A 15,447-nucleotide genomic window follows, 5' to 3' on the forward strand; every position below is an offset into this window, starting at 1 on the left:
AAGTGTGGAAGTATGCAGACAACCTGCAAAAGGAGGATTTCTGCACTTACTGTCAAATCAATTTGTCTGATTCCATTTGGAGGACACTGCTAACCCTAGAGTATAGAGGCTGCTGGTGTAGGTACTAATTCTAAACTGTAAACTTGTTTTAAGCTCCTCTTCAACTATACAAGTCCACCAATAGCTTCTCAGGTTTTCTTTTTTGTTTTTAAACTAACAAAGTCCATAGGATAGGACTGAACTAACCAATCAAACCAGAACACTCAACAATAAAACAGAAAAAAAAGGGGGTTGGAATGCAGTGCCCCCCAACTGGAATCAGAAAAATGGATTTAATAGGAAGCACAAAAATTCTCTTTTCTCATTCTTCCTATTTGGGGCACACTGCTAACCTAGGAGAGGGTATGGTCAGTCACAGCTGTGTGCAAAACTTTTCATCCAAAGTTGGTGTCTTTGGATTTAAAAAAAAAAAAAAAAGACATTGAATTTGGAAAAAGTATGGATGGGAACCGATGTTCTCTGAGATATAAGCCTGTGGGAATGTAGCTTTAGTCCAATTCGCAACAGATTCTTTTGTTCTGTGCCTCTCTTCTGCACCTATAAAGAATAGGTAAATTCTCAAGGCTCTAACAACATACAACATGTGGAGAGATTATTTACTTCCTGAAGCTAGATCTTGACCCAATGCAAGGATAACGATATACTGGTTCAGATGAACGTTTGACACCACCTTGGGCAGGAACGAATGGTTGATGGCCAGGACAGCCCTGTCATTGTGAAACTCGAGAAATAATGATCGGAAAGAGAGGGCAGCCAATTCTGACACCCTACTTGCTGAAGCAATAACCAGTTCCAAAAAAAAAAAGGATCGAATGACGTCCTCTGTTGCAGTGAAAGGACCAAGTTTAGATCCCACAGAACTACTGGTGGAACATGGGGTAGTTGGACGTGAAGAACCCCTGAAGAAAGGTCTGAATCATGGGCACATCACCCAATTTTCTCTGGAAGAAGATTTGGCCTGGACTATAAGAGAAGTCAATCTCAGGCCACTGTCCAGGTCATCCTGTCAAATTGACAAGATGAGAGCCAAGTTAAATACTGACACACCGCAGACTATGCTGGATCTCCATATGGTTTGAATGAACGTCTCTGATAGCCCGTAAGCTCGAAGAATAATGGCCTCAAAAGTGAAGTCATTAAAGCCAGATGAGCTAAGTCTTGGCGATAAAATGGGCCCTGACTGAGAAGATCTTCTCTTAGAGGCAGGCTGCACGGTGGTTTTGTTAACATGCTTATAATTTGGCATACCATGATCTTCTTGAGCCGGTGCCAAGAGAATTACTGGGATACCCCCTCTCTTGTCCTTCTTTAGCAGCCAAAGAAGCATGAGGAACAAAAGGAAAAATCGAATCTCCCATGGTACAGACATTGGTCTATGGGACTGAATTCCTTCACAGTACGAAGTAACTTTGTATTTCAACCGAGAGGACACCTTGTAGACCTTTGGTTGACTCCACCTTTCCGCAATACTGTTAAAGACCTCTGGGTGGAGGAACCATTCCCTGGGATGGATGGCATTTCAGCTTAAGAAGTCTGCCTCCCAATTACCCACACTAGGGATGAACACTGCAGAAATCGCCAGGACAAACCGTTCCACACAGCGCAAAATCTTGGCCGTTTCATTTATCTCCCCCCCCGGTGGTCTATATATGCCACATCCATGGTGTTGTTCGATTAAACTGAAAAGGTGCTGCCCCACAAAGTCATTGCTCCCCATCCCTGCAGGCTGGCATCTGTGGTCACAATGGTCCAGTCCCAGTATGGAAATGACTCAACCCTAGCTGAGATGTTGTCTCTTCAGCCACCACAGAACAGACTGACAAGTCAGTGGCGACAGTTTACAGAACTGTGTTGGCAATGAGAGTTGGACCTTGACCACCTGGCTAGAAGTTGGTTTTAAAAGGTCTGAGAACATGCAAACCACACCAATTCGAAAGACTATACCATTCTTCCCATTAGCTTCATGCAATAGAGGTGTGATACCAGTCTGAGAGATAACAGAGCTTTCACATGTTTCTGAACAACCAGAATGTTCTCCTCTGGCAAAAAAATTCTGACATCTGGTGTTCAAGTGGAGACGCAGAAAAATCATGTACTGGGCTGTGACAAGAGTGCACTTTTGATAGTTTATTACCCAGCCAAGTGATTCCAGCATTTCCACCGTCATCTACAAAGAGTATGCGTCTGGCTGCTATCACTAAAGCAGAAATTCTGGATACACTGAGACCAGCGTCAAGGACCGAATCTACTAAATACTCGGACACATCTATTACATGGTCCACTAAGAGTAACAATTCTGACCAGATTGTGTCGCTTTACTAATCTGCTTAGCTCACTTTTCTACTGCTTAATTTTAACAAGAATCAGCTAGAATGGATCCGAGCAATGCCTTTAAATAGTCAGATGATAACATTCCACTCTCTGAAAATAATATTAAATATTCCTAACTGATGATACCAAGTACCCAGAAGTGAGAAAGGGAGTTTGACCACAAGTCACCAAAGAGGAGGCGTTGACTCCCTGGCACTTCCGCTCCCCAGAGCCCAAGCCAATAGTCAGAAGGGTTTACCTCAGGTAGGCTTCTTTTTGTCCTGCACTGCCACCAAAGAAACAAGCTTGAGCCTCAAGAATTGGTTATATTTTGGTGAAAGGAAATCTTGTGGCTGAATTTAACTCGTTTGGGATTATTCTGATGAAGAACGGAACTCTTCCCTTCTGCAGTATCCTTGATTACCTTTGCATACTAAAAACATTCTGTAGGCAGGGACTTTTTCAAAGTAAGATTTGAGCCATAGAATTTTGCACTCTACCAAGAAATAGGCTGAAGATCTATCTGCTAACTAGTGAAAATAAGAGCCTTATACTACATGTAGAATGAAATGTCTAACATTTGCAACCACACCAGGAAGTTGCTTTACCAAAGTAAAAGTTATTTTGGCCATGGAAGCAACTGGAAAGACTGGCCTCAGTGTGTAACAGAGGCTGAAAAAAGGCTCTTTAAGAGCAGCATCCAGAAAAATTGTAGTCATCCAATATAGATGTGCACTGGAGAGTCTACAGTTACAGTATAATTTCATGGCACAAGGTGCAAAAGTATTTGGATACGATCATTCCCCTGACAACTCATTGAAAAAGCAGATCTGAGGGATAGATAAATGGGTGTTGGGATTGCTTTCTAAAAAGTGGCTGCATGAGTTGACCTAGGTCCTGCAAATCTTGAACGTTCAGTGCAGAAATCACTTCTTTGATGAGACATTTCACAGAATCAGTCACACAGAAGCATTTGTCAAATTTCAAAGTGGCTGCAAAAATGAATAGGACTCCCATCCACATGGCCTTCCCTAGATATGCTTTCATCTTTACTGAAAGACTGGATCCTCTACTAACTTGTCAGACACATACCCAAGGAGGCCTAATCAGCAAGGAAAAGGGATGCTTATTGTTTGGGAAACAAGCTGCCTGCAGGCCTTCCTCCAGGAAAGAAAAGCAGGAAATGTGTTCCACAGACTGTGCAAGTCTCAACACCCACTCTGGCTCAGGCATGGCATGGTTTAAGCCCCTGGAAGTGCCAGTGGGGACTGTGGAGAGACACAGGTAGTGTTCAGGGGGACTAACTGCCCCGTAGGTAAAAATTAGCTTGCTACATGGCACAGATATATACAAGGCCCACCAAAGCAAGGGCATAGCTTCTCTTATCTTTGACAATTTTTTCCTGAGAAATGGACACTATACCACAATCCGGGAAGAAAAAGGTCCTGCTAGTTTAGCTAAAGAACAAAAGTAGAACAGACAAAACACTTACCTGAAAAGGGGGTAATATGTGGGAGAAGAAAAGAGTCCTTGTGGTCAGGTATTCCTGAGTCCCCTAGGTAGGCTGGACAAATGAGTGGTTATTGCACACACTGCTGTCACAGACTAAATTCAAGTCTGGAGAACTGAAAAGACTGTAGAGGCAGGATGTCGAATAAACAGTAACTAGAGCACTGTAGAAGCGCTGACATAAAAGATATGGGACACTACAGTGACTATAGTGAGATGCTGCATGAGTCCACTTGAATAACAGAGCCCTCCTCACCCTAGGGGGCAAAGGTCCACTTAACACACAGCTGAGGCCAAAGACAAAGGGTGTTTGTGTGGAGTAGGGGGGGGGGGTAGTTATATGGAGAAAGAGTTGGTACTTATTCCAAGTTCCCTGCCTCCTAAGGGTGAAACATATCTAGATTGGTTGAAGATAAAATTGATTAACTAAAAGATTGGTGTGAGATGGCAGTGACCCCACTGAGCAATGAGAGACATGCATGTAAAAGCATTTTGCAATATTTTATGTTTTCCTGATATAAAAATATAAAGATATTTTTCAAGGGGGTGCGAGAACATAATTTCAGAATCAAAGGGGTGTCAGCCGCCAAAAAGGTTAAGAATCACTGCTTTAAGATACCAATAACAGCATTTTGATCCAATGTTTTTCTCTTTTATTTGTGATTATTTTATCTTAAGGTCCAACAGAACAGCTAGCTCTTACTTTATGATATCTTTTGCTCATGTAGCCAGGTCTCAGGATACCTACATTATACACAATAATATCAGTAAATTAGAGATGATTAATTCCACACTAACAGGGGTCCAAAAATGATCTGATCTTCTCGATCAGAGCCGTAAAATTGCATTTTTGGTCCAATTACAAGGTTATCAATATACTGTAATGTTTTATAGTTAAATACTATAGATATACAGTGTAATGTCTGGTGTCCTATATGGAACTAGAACAGGTGAAGGAAACTTTATATGAAGATATGTACTTCCAACTAGGAGTGTAGAAGTATACATGTGAATAAATAAATCTATCTATAAAGAAATATGTTTATTATTTTTCTATTACATGAAATAGTATGTTTGAATGACTATATGTCACTGTGATGTATATGTAGAGGGACATGCTAGGAGAAATATCTGCCTGTATTATTAATCGGTCCTAACTTTTTTCAGATCAGACAGGCAGGGCCAGAAAATCTCTCTGATTTGCCAAGTGTCTGTGTAATTAAACATGTTGTATGTACAAAATTTTTTATTTTTTTTTTCATATAGATGCATATTTGACACCACAATGCTCCATCAGTCTAAAGTTCACTTCTCATCGATAGTTTGTGCTGTCAGGGGATCCCGCTTCTTACACTATCAAACGCAAAGTCTGTGACCTCCTGCTTGCTTCCATCCCCATCACGGCATCATGACAGTGCCCCAGTGAAACACACCTGTCTTCACCTAATCAAGAGTTGAACACAAAATCCCAAGACCAGGAAACTTAAAAATGTTTTGTGCTGCTGTAAACAGTCTTATGATATAATTTGCTACAAGTTGTTCCCCTCTCAATTCAAAACTGGAACCAAACAAATGTGAGGGAGCAAATAATGATAGCAACATGTTGTAAGTATGAACTTTGACCTTAGTCAAATACACCTAAAAATAACAACTTTCGGAAACATGAACTTTTTATGGAAGGGTGTAGAATGAAATAGAAAACTAACCTGGTATATTTCATCCTCTAATGGTGTACTTGAACTAGACACTGCATCATGTATTTCTGAATGTGGTAGAATACTTAGTTTTTCTCTCGACTGAGCAACTGGAAATTGCTTAACCAATTCCTAAAATGAAAGTTTCAAAAATTACCATCATTCTCAAGTCTGGATATTCATAAACATATAATGGTCCCTTCTCACATTTAAACGCTGACTTTCATTTTTAACACAAGTGTAAACCATAAAACCGCATGTAAAAAAAATAAAATTAAAACACATTCAATTCCATCCATCCATACCCATCTGCATATATGCTTGCGATTATGCGCACTTGTGTTGCAATCTGTTTTTTTTGGACACTGCTTGCTCCATCTATGTGTTTTCAAAGAGTGTCGCTGCACTTGAAAAAATCCTTTTATCTCTTTGGGAGCAGACTGTATACATACCCACTAGTTAACAAGAGCAGTCACACCAGCATTGTGCTGTTATTCTTCTTTTGCAATCAAAGGTTGAATGGCTACTGATATTTCCGATCAATTAATTCTAGTGTCTTTTAGGGGCAATCTTCCTACAGAGCAATTTACAGCATCACTTACAGTTTCCTATTTTTCTTCCCCTTCGATTACAAGAATAAAAAGATTTCCAGTGGATTACAAGGAAAAAGATTACCAGTGGATTACAAGGAAAAAGATTACCAGTGGATTACAAGGAAAAAGATTACCAGTGGATTACAAGGAAAAAGATTTCCAGTGGATTACAAGGAAAAAGATTTCCAGTGGATTACAAGGAAAAAGATTTCCAGTGGATTATAAAGAGATATGAAGATCCCATTCGGTTAAAAATAAAGAATCTTTTCAAGGATATTTGGGAGTTTTTATGTGAATAAAATGTATTTAAAAATCATGTATTTAGTTTTTATTTTTAGTATAATGGACCAAGATTCCTTACCATTAAAATGGGAGCACTGGGGCTGGTAGTCTTTGAGGTGGGGGTGCCACGCTGCTTCTTTGCCCTCCACTGACCAGCCCAAGAATGGTTTCCATTATGAAAGGGAAGCCCATGCTGTAATGTAGTCCAGTTCTTGTTTTACTATCCCAAGCTGTTTAGTGCAAAACTAGGATAATAGGAGGGGTTACACTGCCTGATTTTTAAACAATTTATTTTGCAGCATTGTAGATGAGCTTTCACATTCATTTTACAGGCGTTTTCAGCATGTAGAAACCCCATTGAAAGGAATGGAGCTCCACAGCATCACTTATTGTTTTTTCCCCAGATTAAGACAGATTTAATTACTCGATTGATGTGGGATCAAAACAGAGAACCCCCAGGACTTCCTTTCACCCCTTTCTAATCACAAAAGGGCAATGTACCCCTTACTCTCATAGGTTTACATTGGTAAGTCCACACTTATTGCTCCCATTTTAGTATGAACCTAGTCAGGATGTCGAATGCTGGGGTTGGTTGATGAATTTGGGAGTGGTTGCACATTGACCTATCTTAATTATTTATTACCAGAGCTTTCGGATTAATTTCAACTGGGTTTTTAAAAGTAGTGCATTGGAATGAATGGGAAAAGCTCTGTATCGCTTTCATTCTCGACACATTTACAAATGCGAAAATGCGAATGCGCAAAGTGCATACCAACAGCATATACTTACCAGACATATAGACAAATGCATAGCATTTATATGCTTTTTCACACGTGGTTTGCACCTGCGTTTTTACATGAATGCAACACCAGCTAATAAGCGGCCTTAATCATTCTACATAACTATAGACTACAATTAAAGTACAAACAAATATATACCTGTATATGTTTTTCATCATCCAATAAAAATTTCAAGCGAGCAGTTTCCAATTTATGGCGCTCGAGTTTCCAGAGAGCTCTCTGCTCTTTCCGAGTGGCTTCTTCAGATAACTGGCTGTAATGTTCTATGAGTTCCTGTCTATTTGGGAAAGCATAAGTACAAATGACTGCAACTTGTTTTATATATGTACACGGGGAGAATAAATCAAATAAATAGGAAAGCCTAAATAAGCATGGAACTAAGTGGTTAACCTACACTGAATATATATATATATATATATATATATATATATATATATATATATATATATATATATATATATATATATATATATATATATATATATATACACACACACACACACATATATATATATACATATATATCTAAAAAGTTAAAATTTAAGTTTTTAAACAAAAATAATTACAAGAAATGTTATTCCCACTTTCTTTTATTAGAAATTAGTGTGTGTGACATAACATTACAGTGCCATATATTAATTTTACAACAATGCTTAGCAAAGACAAAACCAACAAAAAAAAGAAGATAAATAATGTTGAACGTGGATGCTTGAATTCATTAGCAAACGCAGGAACTATACCCACTTAGGGGTATATTTACTAAACTGTGGGTTTGAAAAAGTGGAGATGTTGCAACCAGATTCTAGTTATCATTTATTTAGTACATTCTACAACATGACAGCTAGAATCTGATTGGTTGCTATAGGCAACATATCCACTTTTTCAAACCCGCAGTTTAGTAAATATACCCCTTAGAATATAACAAACTGAGTATATTTCACAAGGTTAGTTGCTCAGCAATGAGAGAGCCAAACGAGAATAATGAAATGAGATAATGTCTGTTTGGTATAGCCACAACTGCTATTTAGCGGAAAATTTGGCATATTGTTAAATATGTATCTGCTTGTAAAGGAGAGTAACAATGCAAAGCCATCAAGGTAACCTTAGATCACGCTTGTTCACAGTCTTAAGTCCTCAAAAATGCTCAGGTTGAATTGTGATGGATGTAATGGTGCCAGGGCCCTCTTAAGAACATCTTGGGCCCCCGGGCACAGCGGTGCACTGGGGCCCCTATATATACCAAAAAAAAAATATTATTATATATATGGGCCCTGCAGCCCAGGGGGGCCCGTCGGAGGCAGCAAAAAAAAAAAAGACTGGAAAAAAAAAGACAATACTTACCTTGCGGTCAGCTGGCGATCCGGCTCCCTCCATGGTCTCCTCCTTCATTGCGCTCCGCAATGGATGTCGGGCGGGCGTGATGACGTCACGCCCGACATGCACTGCGAGCGCGACGGAGGAGGAGACCATGGAGGGAGCCGGATCGCCAGCTGACCGCAAGGTAAGTATTGTCTTTTTTTTTCCAGTCTTTTTTTTTTTTTTTGCTGCCTCCGACGGGCCCCCCTGGGCTGCAGGGCCCCCGGGCACCTGCCCATTGTGCCCAATGGGAAAGACGGCCCTGAATGGTGCAGGTGTATAATTCCCATTAGGTCATTCAAAACTTGTATAATTGGCAGCCAATCGACAAAAATACAGGGGCAAGTAAATTGGATCTTTGTATTTAAGTTAAATCCATTTCTCTGAATCCAGTGGAGGACACTGGAACACTGGGGTAAAGATTGTGGATACATTTACCAGTAAAAACTTAAGCTGCCCCCCTCAATATGCCAATGCCTGCCTCAGAACCTAAGTATTTTTCTAACAAAGCCCCAAAGGACAGAACAAGAGGAAGAGAAGTGAACAATGTTCTCCAACGAGAACAAAACTCCTAACAAGGACAACAATTAAACCACAAAGGACAGAAACAAGAACAAAGAGTGTAAAGGGAGGGCATCCAGTGTCCCCTATTGGATTCAGAGAAAATGTAGTTTTTAAAAATTAAATTTTCTTATTTGTTTAAGACGGTCATCCTTGGGCACAAAAGTAATGAACCTGTAGAGCTTTGTGAAGGTGTGCACCGAAGACCAGATGGAAGCCTTGAAACAGATACTCAGCCAAGGCCCCGTGCAGCCCACTGACCTAGTAGAGTGTACGCTCAAATTTTCAGGAATATGTTGTCATGACCCAATGTAAGCCTGGCGAACCATAAATTTAAATCACCTGGCAATGGACTGCTTAGAACTTGCTGACCAGCTTCTCTTGTGGACATCGTAAAAGACCAACAGGCATGACAGGCACCCCTATCTGGATGTTGTTAGGGCACCTTGCTCATTTCCCAGGTCCTTCAGACATAAGTCCTCAATGCCCTAACAACATCCAGATACTGAAGAGAGCCCTCAACCTCTGGAGACCGATTACGGCTTAAGGATGGAATCAGTGTCCTGATTAAGATGGATCTTGGAGACCACCTTGGGTTGAAAGGAAGGTTTAGTCCTAAGCACAGTCCTGTTCGCAGACTAGACGAGAAAGGGTGACCTACAAGACAGAGCCCCCAGCTCCAACATTCTCCTAGCTGTGGACATAGTCAGTCTTCCAGGTAAGGAACTTGGTTCAAAAGGAGGGTGCTGTAACGCTATCAGCACCAGACTGAGATCCAAAGGAGCTATCAGGGAGATGTATGGAAGCTGCACATGCAGAACCTGAATAAAGGTCTGCACTTCAGGTAAAAGACAGCCAAGAGGGCCGAGACTTGAACCGTCAAAGAGTTGAATTTTAAACACACATCCAGACTTTCCATTTGGAACAACAGCAACCAGACCAACTGAAGAAGTAGGAAATACCTTCACTTCCCACCAAGGAGGTATATCTTGCAAGAACTGGTGCACTCTGACTACGTCGTTGAAAACTGCTATGAATTCCAGCACATTTATCTTCGACATTTGTGGGGCACAGAGGCCCTGTAACCAGTGCTGAAGCACGATAGCCCCCCCCCCCTTAAAGGCTGGCATCTTTGGAGACAGCCTTAAAGTTTGTTTGGTCTAGTGATGGTGAGAGTTTCCATTTCAGCATAAATTTGGAATACTAGTGAAAGGAATTGTGCAAATTGTACCACCTCCAAGGTGGAAGCCATTTTTCCCAAGGACTTTCATGCACAGGTGAATCGACAGCTGCAAGCTCAAGGCTTTAGACAGGCTGAAGGGAAACTAATAGTGATTGGATGGAACTGCAAATCAGAAAAGGCACTGATGTCCTTTCCAGATTAGAAAATGTAATTATCCATCTATGATGTCCATGAACAGAAGTGAGAGGATTAAGAGCACCCTCTGTCGACAGGTGTCAAACAAAAGCCCCAGGAAGATCAACCGCTGGGAAGGAGTCAGGATGGATTCCTAGTAATTGATTCAATCTTGAGCTGTCTCTCGAACATGAGCTTAAAGCAAAGCCAGGGAGTTCGCTTTCATCAGCAGGGGCAAGGTAAGGCATGACAGGTACCCCTCTGAATCTGATAAGGGCAGACATGACTGCCATTCATCATCATCACCAGTTATTTATATAGCGCCACTAATTCCACAGCTCTGTACAGAGAAACTCATTCACATCAGTCCCTGCCCCACTGGAGCTTAAAGTCTAAATTCCCTAACATACACCCAGACCCAGAGAGACTAAGGTCAATTTAATAGCAGCCAATTAACGTACTAGTATATTTTTGGAGTGTGGGAGGAAACCGGTGCATCTGGCGTAAACCCACAAAAACACATGGAGAACATGCAAACTCCACATTGATAAGGCCATGGTCGGGAATCAAACTCATGACCCCGCTGCTGTGATGCAGAAGTGCTAACCATTAAGCCACCGTGCTGCCCCACTGCCATTATCTTTGAGAATACCCTAAACGTCGAAAGGAACGTTGCAGTTTCTGGCCCAGAAAGGTTACTGTACAAATCTTTTTTCCTGGCTTCCCATAAGGCAAAATGGTTTGCTCTGTCTCCCAGAAAACCGGTGGTGAAAAAGTGTCTGGGTGGAGAGATCTCAGACTTATGATGCCTCTCAACCAGGTGTCTGTGGTGAAATCAGACCACTGGACCCAGAAAAGCAGCAGACTGGCTGCCACCACAGAAGTTCCTGAGTGAGCAGCCTGCCCATTATGGTGCACCTGTTCCATTTGCCTTTTTCTTTTTTACAAAACCTAGCCAATAGAGGTTGGTAAACCATATCGCTAATGGAACATGTTCAGAATATTATGGCAACGTTTCTAGGAAATTCACGAAGACAAATCTAATTAGAGATTTTTGAGTACTATTCTTATTTTTCATGTTGCAGGCTTTTTTACTACACTATTGTGTATCATAAAGATAAATCATCCCTATAATTTTTTTTAAAATAACAGGCAATGTATATCTCTAATGAGCACCATAAGGATTCATTTAATGTGCTCAGCATACTGTGAACACAGAGAATATTAAACAGACATTTGCATATGTAAAAATGAATGTTACAAGGTTTAATTATCCTGAATAGATTTCTGGTAGGGAAGGAGAATGGTCTGTGTAGCAAAAAAACATACAATTGATCAGTAACATGGTACACATGTTGAAAAGATTAATGAAGACACAAATGTTAATAACAATTACAAATGTAAGAGATAGACTAGCATATAACAATAATGATTTACAGAGTTTACCTTGCTTTGCTCTCCAGCTCATCCTCTAAAGCTTTTAACCGTTTCTCGCGGTCACGCAACTCTCGAGCATAACTGAAATCATCATCAGCTTCCTCCTGTTTTTCCGCAAGCCGCCTCTGTGTGAAAAATAGTGGAACTGAAAAAATAGTTCAAGAGGGCAATGTAATATCCCACTTTTACCACCAAATTGTAATTTAAATGACTAGATTCATAGTTATTTGCTATAAACATAAAAGCAAAATGTAGAACTGCCTAACTAACTTAACCACAGGTGAAACAAATCCAACAAGAAGCTACTATACATTTTTTTTTATTTAAAGACAATTTTACATTGTAGTCACTCTCTTATGCCATCCTATGTTGTTTTATTTGGTTGATACAACAACTGGCAATTATGAAAATGATATCAATTGCATAAGCAGTTAAACGGAACACACAACCAACTCGGGAAAAAAACAGATATTGGCATTGGTAAAGCAAAATATATTGATAAATGGTGTCATGAGGTCATGTGTTTGTTACTGGCTTTATTAAGAAAAATTAAAGGATGATGGAAAGCCACATGAATGGGAGGGGGTGAGGTTGGGGCCCCCAAGAAGGAGATGCTAGTACAGTCTAAGAATCGGCTATATATTTTGAAGTTTAGTTTTATTTCCACTACAAAAGGTCTGAAGAGCCAAATGAGGGATCGATTTGGTTAAGAGAGCTATTATAAATAAACCAATCACACCAAAATTGCATGTATTTGTGGGACGTATTATGTAAATATGCAGAGATCTTCTCCATAATTGACAGGTGCCAAATATTATTAAGGAGGTGCTGCCATCAGGGTGGCTCTGGCTGTTTCCAATGCATTGCTACTAGACACTGGCAGCATTGATGATTTGAACATAAATCTTATCGGAGTTCTTATCTAACCCCCTCTAGAATTAGGCCAATGAGAAAAGACCAGGAGAATTTAGAGATTGGAGCTTTGGCAATGTAGTCGATTAGTCTGGAGATGTCATCCCACAATCAGGCAATCTTGGGGCAGGACCACCAGACGTTGAGAAAAGATCCAGTATCCCTGCAACCTCTCCAACATTGTTTGTTTGTTTTTAACCTGTAATGCTCAAAACATTGTGTCCAGCAAAACAACTGTGACTAGTATTGTAATACTATATCACTGCCCCACTCTACTTCAGTACATACTGCAACATCATCATGTTAAGATGCAGTAGTGTATACGATCAGCACATTCATTTAAAAGACAAAATACCGCTTGATCTTTCTCAAATTGTTCCTTCAGCTTCAGAAACAGTTCCCTCTTTTTTGTGTTCAGAGACATTTTGTTTGCCAACTGCTGATCTGTATAAATAAAAGTGAAAACAAATCAAAAATGAGAACAAATTGTGTTTTAACTGTGTCTGAAAGAAAAGAATCAAACCTTTAAATCTGTCCAGGAGTTTCTCTGTTGTTTCACGAGCTTCAATAAATAGGTCCTGTTGTGCAATTTTTGATTGCAAATCCTAAAACAAAGCATTAAACATTATTCTGAGGCAGCAGTATATCACAAAGGTATTGTATCATATTGTAGCCTAACACCAGAGAATAATGTATATAAAGGTATGGAAAGATAACCAAACTGTGAGAATTGTTCACTTATGTTTCATAAGTCAAGGTGCAATACTGTGGTTAATCTTAATGACTGGCCACACATACTGGTATATCCCCGCTCATATTGAGCAATTGGCAAAATATTGCAACATGTGGCTCAAAAGAGATGAAGATGCCCTATAGCAGGCCTGGCCAACTTGTGGTTCTCAATGTGTTGTGAAACTACAAGTCTCAGCAAGCCCTGCTAGCTATTGATTGGCAATCTACTTGCAAAGCATAATGGGAATTTTTAGTTTTCACATCACAGAGAGTCACAGGTTGGCCAGGATGGCTCTATTGTAATCCAAAGTTGCAGTTGAAACATGATTGCAGATCACCTTTAATGGCCAGTGCCTGTGTGCGAGTGGGTGTGTCTGGAGAGTCAGAAGATGACCACACAGTACCGACAATTAGGTATTTTAGTAAATTCTGTGGAAAGATGGCCTGTGTAAGCAGTCATATTCTAAGCACAATTACCAACTGCTTAATAATGATACCATTAGTTTTGATCAGATCATCGGCTGATATATAGCAGAGTGTGTGGACAACATTAGTCAGTACAAAGAGACAACATAAAACAGTATCGAGATTATGAAAGTTAGAGTGCCTTTAAATGTAAAAAAACAAAAGTAATCTTTTTGTTCTAAAACATAAAGTAGTCAGAGGAATTGTTTAATCGTTTCTAGATGCAATTCCTATCTTCAGGGATAAAAGTCTGCATCAATTAGACCTTTGTTTTTAGTCACCCTTACATGAAAGCTAAACAGTTATGTATTATTCTATCAAATATTTTGCTCCAGTCAGTAAGTGCATTCTTACGGAGAGGAAAATATTAAAAATCGGCAAAAATGTTAACATACTATTGAAGTTAAACAGGTTTGGCGTCATTGGCCATGCTCACTGGCTGCTTTTCTCACTATTCTATCCACAAGGCCAATGGGATGTTTACAAAATGGATTCGGTTAGTTTCAGAAAACGGCGATGCATTGTACATACAAGAGGAAATTGATGAATCAGCTAGTGGCAGTTCTAGCGTCTACACTATATCCCTGCCTGCTGACATTAGCAGTGCATGTGTTCTATGCCCAACAACTTAAGGGTGTGCATCATCTTTTATAAGATTGTATTTCATGTAGTATTGTCTGTGATTTAATGATGTTCATAGGAAACAGACAGATTTTTTTTTTTTTATATTTAAGGATCTCTTCCCTGAAATGTTTTGTGACAACCCAGGTTGATTAATTTAAATGTTGGACATATTGTAACTTCTAACTCAAGCCATTTCATATTGTCATATATTTATTAGGACATTTCCTAAAGTAAACATACTAGGAATAAGATGTGCCCTTAGAGCAAACCGTTAGTAAGAGAAATATGTAGACCAATGAGTCTTTACCCATCATTAATATTCTAGGTTTCTGTATAAAGTAATATCATTTAATACAATCACTCATAAATGGAAAGAAAAAAATAGTGTACTTCTGGATGCCACTAGTGTAAATCCTGAAGTTCTATTATGTAACTTATACCACTATATAGAGCTGTATTTGGAACTGTGTGTGAAATTACGAGAAACTAAAACACAAAATAAACTGTTTCTGGGAAACAGAACAATCATATGGATTGAATTTGACATTACCTTCTCCTCTTTGCTGATGCTGCTGTACCTCGCAATTCTATCCATGCGAGCTACATAGACGGCACAGTCTTTTCTCATTTCCTTCAGCTCCTCTAAGGAATACGTAATTGATATTCGAGGAACAGGGATATCAGACCAGCAGATATAATGCTAGAAAAATAAACATATATATGCTTCAATCTCTATTCAGTCTCTCCACATCTAT

At 39.7% G+C, this 15,447-nt stretch overlaps 1 protein-coding gene across 1 annotated transcript in view; it reads right to left on the minus strand.

Moving 5' to 3' along the window:
• TUBGCP6 (tubulin gamma complex component 6) overlaps positions 1–15,447 on the minus strand; it is a 56,011-nt gene that overhangs the window by 15,456 nt on the left and 25,108 nt on the right. Inside the window, exons 11-16 of the mRNA XM_075208907.1 lie at positions 15,243–15,392; positions 13,395–13,476; positions 13,227–13,315; positions 11,969–12,084; positions 7,387–7,525; positions 5,586–5,705 (exon numbers count right to left, since the gene is read on the minus strand). Coding sequence (XP_075065008.1) covers positions 5,586–5,705; positions 7,387–7,525; positions 11,969–12,084; positions 13,227–13,315; positions 13,395–13,476; positions 15,243–15,392 — 696 coding nt within the window. The remainder of the gene's footprint in view (positions 1–5,585; positions 5,706–7,386; positions 7,526–11,968; positions 12,085–13,226; positions 13,316–13,394; positions 13,477–15,242; positions 15,393–15,447) is intronic.

This window comes from Mixophyes fleayi, chromosome 4 (assembly GCF_038048845.1).
Source record: "Mixophyes fleayi isolate aMixFle1 chromosome 4, aMixFle1.hap1, whole genome shotgun sequence".
Classification (NCBI taxonomy): Eukaryota; Metazoa; Chordata; class Amphibia; order Anura; family Limnodynastidae; genus Mixophyes; species Mixophyes fleayi.